The sequence below is a fragment of the Oncorhynchus mykiss genome, chromosome 22, assembly GCF_057628025.1.
Source record: "Oncorhynchus mykiss isolate SJ-2025 chromosome 22, ASM5762802v1, whole genome shotgun sequence".
NCBI lineage: Eukaryota > Metazoa > Chordata > Actinopteri > Salmoniformes > Salmonidae > Oncorhynchus > Oncorhynchus mykiss.
In genome coordinates, this window is record NC_143043.1 from 15,200,871 (window position 1) to 15,217,766 (window position 16,896).

The following is a 16,896-nucleotide window of genomic DNA, read 5'->3' on the forward strand; positions in this document are numbered from 1 at the left end:
CCACTAGGACTTGTCGGGATGCAGTTTTTTGGTCTACAGATGAAATAAGTTACGATGAACTTCACAGGGTGGTGAATGTGCAAGGTGATGAGCTTGACGGGTACATGAGAAGACGCATGAGACCATAGGCCTACTGGTAAAATGGTAAAATGCACGAGGAGGTACTTCAGGGGTATTCTGGGCAGAGCAACATTTAGTTGGTGGTACAGTAACCGAAAAAGGTTGGGAACCACTTGTGTAGGCTAATACTGCACTGAATCTGTGAGCTGTTGGCTCGAGTCCATGTGCCAATACCAGAGTGGGAACACGCTATATAATGCAAACATTTTCATCAGTTGAAAAAATGTCCTGGAAACACTTAACTTGTATTTTTTATTCGGTATATGGGAATTTCAACTGCAAAATGTATTTTATGTGCACTGCATCATCACTTTTATCTGCAACAAGTCAATTTGATGGAAACACATCTTGTTTTCATGCGGATTTTAGAATATTCACATTAAAATGTGTTGCCAATTGGATGGAAACCTAGCTAGTGTAGTCATGTTTGTCAAATATGTACGTTGAAAACACGATGTGTATCATAACAACTTATTTTTGTTTGTTGGGCATCATCTATGAAATCTCATTTGAAAATGTTGATCCACAACGTGAAAATCCACATAACGTGAAGTGTTCCAAAAACACATGATTTCACATGTGACATTTCCATATGTTCGGCACATGTGAAATCATGTGGTTTTTCCGTAAGAGGCAGAGGGTTAGAGCAAGGAGCAACACATTTTTGATGACCTAGCCTGAATGTTTAATCCACAGGTAATGGTTTTCAGAGGTGTCTATTCATACATTCCCCAGATGGGAAGGACTAATGCCAGATTTCTGGCTGTACAGAGTGAGCCTGTGCTTGAGAGATTATAGCGGAAATACAGATTCCAACATCAACAGTCATTAGTGGGTGCCCACGTCCCAAATGGCACCCTATTCCCTATATAGTGCCCTACTTTTGACCAGGGCCCATAGGGTTACAATATGTAGATTAGAAAATAATATGCACACACCTATGCATGTAGGGAGCATTCAAGTATTCAAACGCTTTACTTTTCCACATTTTGTTATTTTACAGCCTTGTTCTAAAATGGATTAAATCGTTTTTTCCCTCATAAATCTGCACACTATACCCCATAATGACATAGCAAAAAAAAGATTATAGAGGTATTCAGACCCTTTACTCAGTACTTTGTTGAAGCACCTTTGGCAGCGATTACAACATTGAGTCTTCTTGGGTATGACGCTACAAGCTTGACACACCTTTATTTGGGGAGTTTCTTCCATTCTTCTCTGCAGATCCTCTCAAGCTCTGTCAGGGTGGATGGGGAGCATCGCTGCACTGCTATTTTGAGGTCTCTCCAGAGATGTTAGATTGGGTTCAAGTCAGGGCTCTGGCTGGGCCACTCGAATACATTCAGAGACGTCCCGAAGCCACTCCTGCGTTGTATTGGCTGTGTGCTTAGGGTCGGTATCCTGTTAGAAGGTGTACCTTCACCCCAGTCTGAGGTCCTAAACGCTCTGGAGCAGGTTTTCATCAAGGATCTCTCTGTACTTTGCTCCGTTCATCTTTCCCTCGATCCTGACTAGTCTCCCCAGTCCCTGCCACGGAAAAACATCCCCACAGCATGATGCTGCCACGCCCATGCTTCACCGTAGGGATGGTGCCAGGTTTCCTACAGACATAATGCTTGGCATTCAAGCCAAAGAGTTCAATCTTGGTTTCATAAGACCAGAGAATCTTGTTTCTCATTGTCTGAGAATCTTTGAGTACCTTTAGGCAAACTCCCAAGTGGGCTGTCATGTACCTTTTACTGAGGAGTGTCTTCCGTCTGGCCACTCTACCATAAAGGTCTGATTGGTGGAGTGCTGCAGATCTTGTCTTGGTATCCCTACGGACAATTCCTTCGACCTCATTGCTTGGCTTTTGCTCTGACATGCACTGTCAACAGTGGGACCTTATATAGATAGATGTGTGCCTTTCCAAATCATGTCCAATCGATTGAGTTTACCACAGGTGGACTCCAATCAAGTTGTAGAAACTTCTCAAGAATGATCAATGGAAACAGTATGCACCTGTGCTCAATTTCGAGTCTCATAGCATAGGGTCTGAATACTTATGTAAATATAAGAAATAAGGTATTTCTGGTTTTTATTTTAAAATACATTTGCACAAAAAAAAAGTTTTTAATTTCTCATTATGGGTGTGTAGATTGATGAGGGAAAAAATAATTTAATACATTTTCGAATAAGGCTGTAATGTAACAAAATGTTGAAAAGGTGAAAGGGTCTGAATTCTTTCCGAATGCACTGTACACATGCACACATCGCGTAGACACACACAGTCATATGCACACACGCACACACTCAGAGACTCTGGATGATCTACAGAACAGAAGTGTTGGCTGCAGTCTTTGTTTGTGAGAGTGGTTTTAGATTAATTGAATGTTTACGTCTCTCTCAGGATGTGAGATGGAAATAAAGACCAGATTGGTGCCATTCGTTTTCTGAGTGGAGAATTTCTTTTTGAGTTCCTAACACCTCTTTGCATGCTCCTTTTTTTTTTACACCATGAGTACAATTTATTAACCCTTACTAGGCTGGTCTATAGTAGGTCCCTGGTCAAGGTACTACAGTAAATATACATGTTCATTCTAGAACAGGAGTGGGCAAACTACATTCAATCTGACGGGAGATTTGAGTATTTTTTTTACAAACTTTTGATGGGGGAATTATTATTTAGTGAAAAAAATAATGTGCTTCCCTCTGTTGAATTTCAAAATCCCAATGTGGCCCTCGGGCCAAAAAGTTTGCCCATCCCTGTTCTAGAACATGAGCCGAAGAACACATTGTGGAACATAGAGATGAGAACACTCCACTCCAAGGTTGTTCCAGGACAACCCTGAATTCTAGAACACCAGAAACAGAGTGATGTAATCAATCCAGTATGGGCCGGACCAATCTCCAGATCAAACCAGTCCAGAACGCTTTTAGCTTCATCTTGAATAAAACCCCAACCAAGTCCAGCTTAAGTAGGTGGATTCAGAACTGTACAGTCACGAAGAGTGAAGTCCATCGCCTGATGATCCAACAAGGTTCTAATCAGGCTGGCCCATTTATAAGGCAGCCATCGTAACCGGTTTCAAAACAACATGTTTTAATAGGCCATCTATCTGCACGCAATAACCGAGAGAAAAGAGCAGCTGGAAAATTTTACTGTCAGCAGCAGGTCTACAAGCTCTGTCAGTTTGTAGAGCAGCAGACGGATGCCATCGTTGTATTGAAATATGACTCCATCTTCTTCTCAGAGATGGTTGTGTTTTCTTGTCCAGAGTCCTCTTGAGGACAGATAATAGTGTTTTGTTTTTTCCTGCACTGTAGAAATGCACCATATAGACACACATTGAAAAGCAGCACAGCTCTCTGCACATCAAGCCCATTCAGTAACATCTGGGTGGATGGAGCTCTTGTAGGCACCTGTGTCATCCATCCAGCCCAGTCTAGTTTCCACAGATCTAGCTCTGAGCTCAGAGCCTACAGGTCTAGTATATGAAGGTGAGGAAGCAGTCTTGTTGGGGCTCCGGGGGTTGATCCAGGGCGGTGGAGGGGTGTAGGGGCAGGTGGGGGAAGTATTGGAAGAGGGTGGACATGGGAGTGGCACTCACACTGTAGGCCTTCAGGGACGACAACCCATTTAGCACTGACACATCCAGGATGGATACATGGAGAACGGAGGAGGGGGAGGCGGGGTCAGTAGAGGAGAGGTACCCCATCCCCTCCATATCCCTACTAGAGGAGATGGTGAGGACCTGCTCCAGGTGTGGAGCGTCCTGGGCAGCACTGTGGACCCTCAGCCTACGGAGGCCAAACAGGGCCAGGTACTGGTTGGGGATGGCCAGGGTGCCAGTGCCACAGAACGACAGGCGGAGGTCGAGCACCACACTGCCATTCAGCAGCTCTGTGAGAACCCAGGGCTCTCTGAGCCACACAGTCAGTCCGCCCTGCTCCCTCAGGCCACCGGGGGTCAGCTTGGAGCGCAGCACAGTGTGGCAGCTGCACAGCAGGTTGGCCAGCGCCTCGTCACAGTCCTGGATGTGGGCGGAGCAGCTGCAGTTCCGCAGGCTGTTGCTGTTGTCGGTGCTGTCAAAGAGCAGGGTGCTGTTGCCGGGGCCTGTGGTCAGGGTGACAGTTGAGGGGAGGAGTAGAGCCCACAGAGTCCACAGCAACAGGGCACGGGGACGGCACCAAGAGGAAGCCCTGTTTAGAAACATCTCCAAGGCAACCAGTTGGACTACATCTTCACCGAGGGGATATCCTGAAGGTTGTATGCAAATCTGCATGATAGGAGAGAAAGTTATGTAAGTACATGTTTTTAAGGAGCTTCGGGTGTATACAAGGTTGAAATCACAACGTAGACACCAAGACCAATTCATAAACAAAGCTAAATCGAAAGCAAGACAAATCATACCAGTGGGAAAAATGAGTCAGATTGCTCTCTGCCTCTTCGTCACAAAGAACACACAATCATACAGACACTCACTTAATAGCACATGATCATAATAGCACATGATCCATAGCTGTTCTGTCCTACAGTAACCTAGCTGCTACTGATTAACATCTCCAGTTTATTGGTTTAAGGGCTGTGAGAGACAGCCAGCTGAATTCAGTCTGGCTACCGCAGACGCAATTGAGCCACTTATTTTTTTGCTCCACTACTTTATTAGGGCGAGGTCCTTCCAGGCCCTGGGCTACTGCAGATGGCATTTGGCTGTCTATAAAAGTGCCTGCGCCGCGCTGCGGTAAAGGCTGTGGCCAGCCACATTAAAACTGTCAGGAAAAATAAAACACTGCCTCTTTCTTTCCCCATTGAGGAGCGAAGGAAAAGTGGGATGAATAAGCCATCTTGACTTCAGGAAGCAAGGACTTTCCGATGCTGTGATTGGCATCACGGTTGGACATAATGTACGTAGATGGGAAAAAAAGAAAGATTGATCTGGTCACAAAGAACCCTTTTTATTTTTCTCTTATATAAACTGTGTATAGCGCTTATCAGGGTTTCAGTTGCTAAAACAGTGCCATATTCAGACTATATTTTCTCTCTAACTTAAGAGGATATATTTGTTTGAAAACCCAGCCTTGCAGAGGATTGGCTATGCCGATCCCAATCCTCATCTTAGCATCAACATGTATTATCCATCACACAGCACAAAACAATTCTCAGTCTTTAGACAGAATATGCCACTGGCCTTAAATCTAAACCTAAACCTCAGCAGCTTCATACAACACGGTGCAAACTTACTACCATTCTGTGCTAAGTGTCTGACTGCTTCGAAATCCCTCTGCCTGCAGCCACTGTATCCTTCAGTCACCTGACCCCTGCTAAGTACACAGAACCACAGCCCAGTCTTCATTACCGGAGCCCAAGCTCTAATGGACTACTGTTCCCTTCCTCCTCCAGACCACAACCCTGACTCACAGGTCTGCAATACTCAAAGCCTATGCAGCGCTATAAACTCCTGTTTAGATATCTCCCTCCTTATTTCCACTCCGTTACTGTCCAAGTCTCACTCATCTCGCTCTCCAGAGTTATTCTCCCTCTGCCCTACTATCTTCTTCTCTCTCTCCCTCCTTTCCTCATTTCCCTCCCTTCGCCGCAGGCTCCAGCTGCAGGGCCGGATGCTGAAGGAGAGGGAGGGCGGGAGGGAGGGAAGGTGGCTGCTGTTCCAGACAGCTATGAGGAGAGGCACAGAGCATTCCTCTGACATCATGTTCCACATGCGGCCGCAAGCAGGCACCCAATTCCCCCCTCTCCCCCTTTCTCCCTCTCTCTCCCCCTTTCTCTGCCTCTCCAAATCCTCTCTCCTTTTCCCTCCAAATCCAATCTCCTTCTCTCTCGTTTTCTATGTCTGTTACGTATACACACATGCGCACACAGACATAAGGCAGGCACTTTAACAGATTCCCGTATGATAAATGACTCAAGGTGTGGCTTGACTATTAAATGTATGGCTACTTACAGGGATGGCGGTGGTCAGGGAGGCAAGTTGTCGTCCTCTCTGCTTCTCAGATGTTAGCCTTTTAGCTCTGCTCCTGACGCAGCAACTTAGCCTTCCACATCTGCTGGGAGACACGCTGGAACTCCGCACCCCTGTCTAGCAGACGCAAGGGTGAGAAACGGTCAGCTCAGACAGAGAAGCAGAGAGAGGAGGGGGGGACAGAGAGCATTGGGGAGAAAAAGAGGAGAGGAGAAAGAAAGATAGAGAGGACTTAGGCTTACTCTCTGAACACGGGATACCACGGACAGTCTTCAGTGATGACATGACAGACACAAATTCTCTGCCCATTTTCTCCCCATGTCACTCGCTTTCACTCCCTCCCTCCCTTATTTCCTCCCTCTCTCTCTCCTCCTCTTCTTCTAACTGCACCTTCCTCTCCATGTCAGTGATGTATCTCAAGCTTCCACCTGCAGTTAGAATATGGTACTACTAAAAACATTTTTATCACTCCAATTCAGACTAATCGATACCACTTACATGATTAAAATAGCACTGACTCCCATACATTTCATCTGAAATGCTTTCAACTAATACAAGCTGCAAAAAAAGGAGACAATATAGCCAATGTGCATTACATTCTTGTCCTTTGAAAAGCTATGTAGACTTGGATTTTAAACAGGAGTCTGTTGGCCTGTGACAGGGTAACGGAAGTACACAGTGGTCTCTTCACGTCATACACTAGAGGGAGAAGACCCATGGACACATGGCCTGATGGTCCTCATTAATATTACTGCCGTTACTGAGTGTGTTTGTGTGTATGTGTTCCAACTAGTACATAAAACACATTCTTTCCCAGAGAAACACACATGCATATGTAAAAGAAAAACACCAACCAAAAAAACAGGCGCACAATAAATATACTTATACTCATGTATACTGTATCTCTTTGAATCAACAACTGATACACAGTAAAAATACCCTGTGTTAAATTAACACTCAAAGTGTGGACTTGAATAGACACTGAAGAGTGTATTTTTTTTGTTACTAGGCAAGTTATTTAAGAGCAAATTCTTATTTACAGGCGCAGAATGACAGATTTTTGCCTTGTCAGCTCGGAATATTGATACAGCTACCTTTCGGTTACTGGCCTAACACTCTAACCACTAGGCTACCTGCCGCCCCGAATTAACACACTGCTAAGTGTAAAGCTTGATTTCCATATTTCCCAGAGTGCTTTGCCATTCAAGTGAGTTGTAGAGTTACCACCCATTATTGATTTTGTTAATGACAGAGACATGGTTGTTTCATTCATCTATTTTCAGTCCTATGGGCATCACAGAGTGAGATCCTAAGTGGATATGTCATCGTTAATATTTTATTATTTAAAGGTCCTGAACAGTCATTCTGAAAATGTGTTTTTCTTTCACGGCTAACTACTAGCAGTGTTGTAGGAAAATCAGCTCAAGAAAATTTGGTGATCCACAAAACAACTCAAACAACATTGAAATTGCATGTCTCTTGTGATGCGGTTCACAGCAGCACTGAAGGACATGTTGACTTGACAACTGCTTCTATGATGTTGGTTCCAAGGCGGTACTTATTTAAATTAGGTAAGATAATATCAAGTTACCATTAGGTGTATTAAAATGAGAGTTGGGATGATGTCACCTTGTCCCCTTTATAATGAATTCAAGTTTGACATGGGGAAGGTACCTTTAGGTAACTTTATGATCAAACTTTATCAATGTAGAAGCAACAGTCAATTTTCATACTTTAGTCATCACACTTTGATCTGGTTTCATCCAAATATCATCCAAACATGATTTTGACTGTTCATCACGACCTTTAACAATGTTCCAGTGTCTATACAGGTCCACACTTTGCGTTAATTTAACACTGGAGAATTTGCTGTGAGACGGAAGCAGGAAACTACTAACATTGTGAAACTGAGGTGTGAAAAGAATGCAGACATGAAAAAAATATTTATGTCGGTAACAGCAATGGTCAAACAAACTACAATATAACTACCCACCTCTCCTGTTTGTCTTCCTAGGAATGTTGTGACATAGGGGCTCATGGGTAAATCTCAACGTCCCACAGGCTTGTTCCACTGAACAGATACATCATTATAAAGCACCATGCATGATTTGTACCATTCAAACCCTCTCAGTCATGACTCACTCACCAAAGCACACCAATACACTGTTTACTGACTAATATGTTAGCATGTTTACCTCATTGAGAGTAGGGACACATTCATTCATTCATGTTTGTGTTTGTGTGGCGCCGTTGTTGCTAGCAACCAAGAAAACTGTCCACTGCAGGGATGACAAAACAGATGGAAAGTTAGGCTTTTCCACCGAGGGCCAGTGCTTGAGTGAGATTACTTCCTGCCTGCGTGGTTCCAGTAAGTGTCTGGGCGAGAGAGGAGACGAGATGCCAACGTGGTTGCCAGGACAGTGGAACACACTGCGACCCTGCCGGCCATGTAAAAAATCCCATGGGTGGGTTGCTGGGCCTATCCAAAACATACACACACAATCCCAAGGCATAGTGGGTGATGTGTCTGGATGCTCCAATTTTTTTTTTTTATGATATTATTTTATATCCTATTTCTATCCTAATCCTTGATATCCTTTGTCTGTGCTTATGGACTGTCCTCTTAAATTCAAACCATCAGTTTTAAATGGGGTTCAAGTCCGGAGACTGATATGGGCATGGCAAAATGTTGATTTTTGTGGTCAATTAGGACCCAAATGGAGCCCTAGATGTCTTTTGGTAGATAACATAAAATCCTTGAAGATAACACAATTCTGGTAATTTACTGGAAAACTTAAGTTTCCAGTAATATATCCCCCTTTTGAAACCCTATTCTGCTGAGCCATGTAATGTCATGTATTGTGTAATGTCATGTCATGTATGTGGTACTACTTAAGTTGTTTTTTGGGGGTATCTGTACTTTACTTTACTAATTATATTTTTGGCAATTTTTTACTTTTACGTCACTACATTCCTAAAGAAAATAATGTACTTTTTACTCCCCACATTTTCCCTGACGCCCTAAAGTACTCATTACATTTTGAATACTTAGCAGGACAGGACAATGGTCCACTTCACGGACTTATCAAGAGAATACGCGGTCATCTCTACTGCCTCTGATCTGGCGTACTCACTATCTATACATTTTAAAAACAAAGCACACACATCCCTCTTTTCAGTTCGCTGCAGCTAGCGTCTGAAATGAGCTGCAAAAAACACTCAAACTGAACAGTTTTATCTCCTTCGGTTGGTTTAAAAACTCAATCATGGACACTTACTGACAGTTGTGGCTGCTTCGCGTGATGTATTGTCGTCTCCACCTTCTTGCCTTTTGTGCTGTTGTCTGTGCCCAATAATGTTTGTACCATGTTTTGTGCTGCTACCATGTTGTGCTGCTGCCATGTTGTGTAGCTACCATGTAGTTGTCAACTTGTGTTGCTACCATGCTGTGTTGCTGCCATGCTCTGTTGTTGTCTTAGGTCTCTATGTATGTAGGGTTGTGGTGTCTCTCTTGTTGTGATGTGTGTATTGTTTATTTGATTTGGAATCCTAGCCCCAGTCCAGGAGGCCTTTTGCCTTTTGGTAGGCCGTCTTTGTAAATAAGAATTAGTTCTTAACTGACTAAATAAAGGTTTAAAAATTAATACAATAAAAAATGTGCCATCTGCTTTGCTTAAAATAAGAAAATTGAAATTATTTATACTTTAACTTTAACTTTTGATACTTAAATATATTTGATCAATTACATTTACTTTGATACTTGAGTATATTTAGAACCAACTTTTAGACTTTTACTCAAGTAGTATTTTACTGGGTAACTTTTACTTGATTTGATTTTCCTTGAGTAACTTTCTATTAACGTATCTATACTTTTACTCAGGAATGAAAATTAGGTACTTTTACCACCACTGCATGTAGGCCACCGTCTTATCCATCTCTTACTGTAAATGTCATATTCTGACTTGATGGTCACATTCATAGTGGGCACTATTCCATTTTCATAAATATAAGGGTACTACTTCGGTGGCAGGTAGCCTAGTGGTTAGAGTGTTGGGACAGTACCTGAAAGGTTGCTGGATCGAATCCCCAAGCTGACGAGTTAAGTATTTTTTTCTGCCCCATAACAAGGTAGTTAGCCCACTGTACCCTGGTAGGCTGTCATTGTAAATAAGAATTTGTTCTTAATTGACTTGCCTAGTTAAATAAATAAAAAATCAATTTCATTAACAAAAATGATACACAGAAGGTCAAAATGAGTCATCATCAGAAAATGTTTTGTCAAGGGCGTGTGTGTAGGGAGCTGGAACTGTAAGACCTGTTATGGATAATCAGGGGCGTAGGAGCGACTCTGACATTGTGGCACTCTGGTACAGTCCAATCAGTCTTAGGGCCATGGCCATTTATACTGTACTGAATAGCAGTGTTACTGTGGATATATTCAAGTAAACAACCATTGTGTACTCTCTGCTACTGTATGATTCATTTCGTATTTTTATCACTTCCCCTATGTCAGGTTGTTACTACTGCTGCTCTACATGCTGTATGGTCTTCTTATGGCTGGGGGGCAGTATTGAGTAGCTTGGATGAATAAGGTGCCCAAAGTAAACTGCCTGCTCCTCAGTCTCAGTTGCTAATATATGCATATTATTATTAGTATTGGATAGAAAACACCCTGACGTTTCTAAAACTGTTTGAATGATGTCTGTGAGTATAACATAACTCATATGGCAGGCAAAAACCTGAGGAGAAATCAAAACAGGAAGTGAGAAATCTGAGGCTGGAATGTACTCAACAGTTTCCATTGAAATCCGCTTGAGATATGAATGATGTTGCACTTTCTATGGCTTCCACTAGATGTCAACCGTCTATAGAAATTTGAATGAGGCTTCTACTGTGTTGTGGGACTGAATGACAGCAGAATGAATCAGGTGTCTGGCAGTCAGCCATTTTCTGGTCATGCGCATTGCACATGATAGCGACCTGTGTTCCATGGCTCCTGAAAACACAAAGGAATACTCCAGTTGGAACCTTATTGAAGATTAATGTTGAAAACATCCTAATGATTGATTCTGTACTTAGTTTGAAATGTTTCTTCGACCTGTAATATAACTTTTTGAAGTTTTTGTCCAACGTAACGCTGACCAGAACGAGCGTTTGGATATGTATACCAAACGAGCTAACAAAAGTAGCTAATTGGACATAAATAACGGACATTATTGAACAAATCAAACATTTATTGTGGACCTGGGATTCCTTGGAGTGCATTCTGATAAAGATCATCAAAGGTAAGGGAATATTTAGCATGTAATTAATGGTTTATGTTGACTACAACATGGCGGCTATTTTGACTTGATTGTTCTGAGCGACGTCTCAGATTATTACATGGTTTGCTTTTTCAGTACAGTTAAAAAAAAATCTGACACAGCAGTTGCATTAAGGATAGGCATATCTATAATTACATGTGTATAACTTGTATTATCATCTACATTTATGATGAGTATTTCTGTTGAATCGATGTGGCTATGCAAAATCACTGGATGTTTTTGGAACTAGTGAATATTACGCGCCAATGTAAACTCAGATTTTTTTAATATAAATATGAACTTTATCAAACAAAACATACATGTATTGTGTATCATGAAGTCCTATGAGTGTCATCTGATGAAGCTCATCAAAGGTTAGTGATTCATTTTATCTCTATTTGTGGTTTTTATGACTCCTCTCTTTGGCTGGAATATTGGCTGTGTTTTATTGTGACGGTGCTGACCTAACATAATCGTTTGTGGTGCTTTCGCCGTAAATCCTATTTGAAATCGGACACTGTGGTGGGATTAACAACAAGAATACCTTTTAAAACGGGATAAGATACATGTATGTTTGAGGAATTTTAATTATGAGATTTCTGTTGTTTTGAGTTTGGCGCCCTGCACTTTCAGTGGCTGTTGTCATATCATCCCGTTAACGGGATTGCAGCCCAAAGAGGTTTTAAAACGTGACAGAATATTTTCTACTTATAATACAGTTATTAAATTGCAATAATAACCAGCAACATACACAGTTAAAAAATGTCAAACTGAAATGAATCAATCTCCACTGTTATCTTAAATAAAATATCATGGCTGCCTCTCTCCTGAAGTTAAGGCATGCAATGCACCTTCTAGATCAAGGGTGTGTGACGACCCTCCCACTCTGTCTGTCTTCACACACTTATGAAGAGAACATCTCTGGTCATCCGTACTGCCTCTGATCTGGCAGACTCACTAAACACAAATGCTTAGTTTGTAAATGATGTTAGTGTGCCACTGGCTATACGTAACTAAAAGAAAAGCATCATCTGGCTTGGTTAATGTAGGGAATTTGAAATGATTTATACTTTTCATACTTCAGTGTATTTGAGCAATTTCATTTACTTTTGATACTTAAGTATATTTAAAACCAAATACTTTGACTTTTACTAAAGTCATATTTTACTGGGTTACTTTCACATCAGTCATTTTCTATTATCTACTTTTTCTACCACTGCTCTAGACTTAAGATGCTATCATTGAATCAGAAATCATATACAGCAGTGTCTCCCAAACCAAGCACTGTGTAGTGCTAGGACAAACATCAAAATTTGCACCCAGGGGTGGCCCCAGGACCGAGTTGAGGAAACCTTTATATACAGTGCCTTTAGAAAGTCTTCATAGCCCCTTGACTTTTTCCACATGTTGTTGTGTTACAGCCTGAACTTTAAATTGATTAAATTGAGATTGTCATTGTCCTACTAATTAATAAATAAAAAAATCTGAAATGTCTTGAGACAAAGTATTCAAACGTTTTATGGCATGCCTAAATAAATTCAGGAGTAACAATTAACTTAGGTCACATAACTTGCATGGACTCCGTCTGTGTGCAATAGTGATTTTGAATGACTACCTCATCTCTGTACCCCACACATACAATTATCTGTAAGGTCCCCCAGTCTAGCAAACACAGATTCAACCACGAAGACCAGGGAGGTTTTCAATACATCACAAAGAAGGGTGCCTATTGGTAGATATTTTTTTCTCCATATATATATATATATTTTTTACCAGTACATGTTACCTTCAGACAAGTCCCGTGACACTTGTGGGGGTCACATTCGTTTGTAGCCCAAACGGTATGGATGCTACAAACAGAAGTTACACACTGGTGTGTCAATCGACTCTCGGGGGATAAAAACAATGTGCATTTTCCCACCAGAGATGTTTCTATTAAATTGATTTGATGCAGATAAGGCTGTGTGTGAAGACATAGTGCAAATAACAATACCTTTTGATATTCAATTCCTATGTACTGAATAAAAAATACAAGTTACATGGTTTTACATCGCATTTTCAAAATTACTGATGGTTTTCTCACAAAAAATGTATTCGCGTTATATTGCGAGTGTGTCCACTATGGTATTGGCACGTGCGTTCTAGCCAACAGAGGTATCTGCACGCTGTTGGCTAGAGCGCACGTATAGCCTACATGATGAGATTATTATTATGGACAAAAGAGCAAGATTATCATGACACCAGAATAAGACCCTCAGAAATGAGCATCAAGCTCATCACCGTGCACTTTCACCACCCTGTGAAGTTAATCATCATTTATTCAATCTGTAGCCTAATAAACGGCATGCTTTCCCGACGAGTCATAATGGGAGGACCACACACAACATGCCAGCGTGTGACTCTAAGTTTACTTCGATATGAAGGTTATTATATTAACATTAGCTCATAAAAGCGTTTCCTCCATTTCTTGCTAAATACATTTTACAGACTCAAAAAGAACCCACCTTTTCTAGCATATTTTGTTTTGCCAAACGTTTGGAAAGATAACCAAAAAAGGTTCTGTTTCCATCAGACCTGTCATGTCATTTATTTTATCTGACATAGACTTTACTCGCATAAAAAGGTTGGATGGAAACCTGGTTAGTGACTGACATAAGAGAAAAACTGCTGATGCACAACCACATTTCACAATTGCACCTTGTGTATTCTACTTTTCTAACTCAACAGTAAATTGACTGACTTCCTAAGAAAAAAAAACAAAAAACATGTGTTTCCACTCTGGTGGAAGGGGCTTCCTTATTCTATGTAGTTTCTATTTTACTTTAGCATTTAGCATTTTTTTTAATCTCTTTTCCTGCACGTCAATGTTGGTAAATGATTGTTTTGAAGACTGCTATCCACCACACCGTTGCTCTCACTTACTGACCATGACCAGAACATTACAAAGAGCCAACAGCCCACACCCAATCTGTTGTAGAGACACTCATAAACTTCTGCTTAATTATTTCCTAAAGTCTACCACATTCCAGACAGTGTGTGATGGGCTGGCAGCGCTAGCTGACACTCATCCACTTACCTAGCAGCTAATTCTAAAATGTAACATTTTCCTGTTTGGTGTGTTCTATATGTTATTATTAGGGCCCTTTGTTTTGGACAATCTTGTCACATGACCTAGATTTTATCCTTTATTTAAAGCTTTTTCATCAAACTGTCCCATTTTCATTTTATGTTAGATGGTCCAGCACCATCCTCAGACAATTACTTTCATTTCATTTTTCATGGGTGGTAACTCTAAAATTCACTCGAAAGGCAAGGCACTCTGGGAAATATTTGAATACAGTTTTACACTAAGCAGTGTATTAATTGAACACTGGTTCCAGTGTGTATATGGTCCTACTGTTTCATTGGAGAATATTCTGTGCTTTCTTTTCTATTCTTTATCTCTATCGATCTGTACTCTGCCTCTCTCTTTCTCCACCTCCCCTCTATCACCAACTCTCTCCCTCCTCTCTGGGTCATTTTTAGGCAGGTGGTGCGTCCCATCAGTTGTAGAAAATTAAGAGGTCGTTGTCAGCAACAAAATATGACGGTGTTCTACTGTGGGGGTAGGTTTTTTTTGTTCTCCCCCTCCATGGAAAGGTGAACAGTAAGACACAGTTACTGGAACTAAAACAAAAAGAGTTCTAGAAATGAGTCATACCTATCTGACACACACCCACCAGAAAAAACACAAATAACACACACAGACCCACCCACTAGGCACAGGCGTCAATTCAATGTCTATTCCACATTTGTTCAACAAAATTGAATTGAAATTCTATCTCTGCGTTGTTGGGAAGGGCCCGTAAGTAAGTATTTATTTCAATGTTAGTCTAACCTGTTGTTTACGAAGCATGGGACGAATAACATTTTATTTGACTTACCTATTTGTTAATGAGAAGTCTTCAGCTTTCCATTCTTTCTCTCTTTCCCTGCTCCCTTATTCTTTCTCTTTCTTTTCAACCTTTCTCTCTCCTTCTCTTTGTCTTTAAGTTGTCTGTGTGATCTCCCTTTCACTGAGTCCACTTCTTCTATCCCATGGGAATTCTGCTTCAAATGTGCAACGATCAGGGTTGGAATGTTCGAGTCGCTCTCACTGAGTCCAGTCCTCTCACCCACCCCTCTCCCCGTTCCCAGTGTACCCATAGCAACCCCTACCAAAGCCACTGGCCAGCCTGTTTCATTATTTCACCAGCGGGACAACGGCTCCCTTTCTGCAGGCTCCCACTGAACTATTAATTAGTGTGTATGTGTGTTAAAAGTAGAAAAAGTATGGAAATGTGAATCTGGACGATCAAAACTAAGTGTATGTGTGTCTCCCTCAGTATACTTTCTAAGTACACAGGGGTGTGTGTGTGTGCTGTCCGTTGGGTTCTAAAGCAAACAGAAGACCAAGTGGGTCCGGGCCAGTCACTGGGCCTGAGTGTGGCAAAGCGGGCTATAGGCTTCAAACAGTGGAGAGAAACACAAAGACCTCCCTCTATCTGTCCCCTTCTCTCTCTCTGTCAGTCTTCCTCTCCTTCCCTTGGAATCTACGTGCTCTGGGTTCACGCTCTCTGCATATCTATGGCCTCTCCCTCACAAACCTATTGGTCCCTGTCAGAAATTCAATGGGTGAAACGGGGACCGCTGAGAATTTTTTTTCTACCCTTGATCGACCCCAGTTAATACCTGACTCTCCTTTGGAGCGCCTGACTTCAGGAATTTCAACCCATTGGTGGTTTTCTTCCAGTACACATGATTTGATAAATGTTATTTGTTTAACTTTAGCTGACGTTGGAGAAATATGTGAACATAAAATATTAAGCAGATTGATCTGTGGACCTGGCACATTTCAAGCCCAGGTGCCAGAAACTAGAATGACAACTGAATCCAGCCTTTAACAGAGACAAAATGGCAAATTGGGACCAGTAGCGTTAATACAAATACACAACATTACTGAATAAAGACACCTAGAAAGGAGAGGGCATCCTGTGTAGAGGCTCCTAGCGGTTCCCTGGTGTCTACCTGGAGGGGTGTGGCCATCAGCGTTCTGACTGGCTCTGTACTACAGGACCCAGGGGTCAAAGGTCAACAGGCTGTGTAACTCAGCACAGTCTGAGGCCCACTTTACCCAAAACCTGGAGCCAGTGGACTGGGGTGTCTGCTAGGGGTCCGGAACAGATTGACATGAGGAATAGCTTCGCTGCCCTGGTGCCTGATCTACCGCCGCCTTCATCGCTGGGACTGCCTGTGCCTGCAACGGCTGTGCTGACTCCAACTACGCTGACTCTTCTTTCCCTCTCTCTGGGTCTGATGGGGCTCTGCCTGCTGTGGGAGGTCTGGACCTAACGGGGCTCTGCCTGCTGTGGGAGGTCTGGACCTAACGGGGCTCTGCCTGCTGTGGGAGGTCTGGACCTAACGGGGCTCTGCCTGCTGTGGGAGGTCTGGACCTAACGGGGCTCTGCCTGCTGTGGGAGGCCTGGACCTAACGG

At 42.2% G+C, this 16,896-nt stretch overlaps 1 protein-coding gene across 2 annotated transcripts; it reads right to left on the reverse strand.

Annotated features, from left to right (window-relative positions):
* Window positions 1–358: 358 nt before the first annotated feature.
* On the reverse strand, window positions 359–15,834 carry LOC110501426 (exosomal polycystin-1-interacting protein). Of its 2 annotated transcripts, none has more exons than XM_021578988.3 (3): window positions 15,307–15,834; window positions 6,063–6,197; window positions 359–4,379 (listed from the first exon to the last, which is right to left on the reverse strand). In XM_021578988.3, the coding sequence occupies exon 3, from the start codon at window positions 4,314–4,316 to the stop codon at window positions 3,588–3,590; it is 729 nt and encodes a 242-aa protein (XP_021434663.3). In that variant the 5' UTR covers window positions 4,317–4,379; window positions 6,063–6,197; window positions 15,307–15,834; the 3' UTR covers window positions 359–3,587. The 2 variants fall into 2 exon arrangements, with proteins under 2 accessions (XP_021434663.3, XP_021434664.3); XM_021578989.3 differs by lacking the exon at window positions 15,307–15,834 and adding an exon at window positions 6,323–6,506.
* Window positions 15,835–16,896: the final 1,062 nt, after the last annotated feature.

What these genes read in the sequence shown, in the direction of transcription:
- LOC110501426 (XM_021578988.3), bottom strand. Translation starts at nt 4,316, where the DNA reads ATGTTTCTAAACAGGGCTTCCTCTTGGTGCCGTCCCCGTGCCCTGTTG.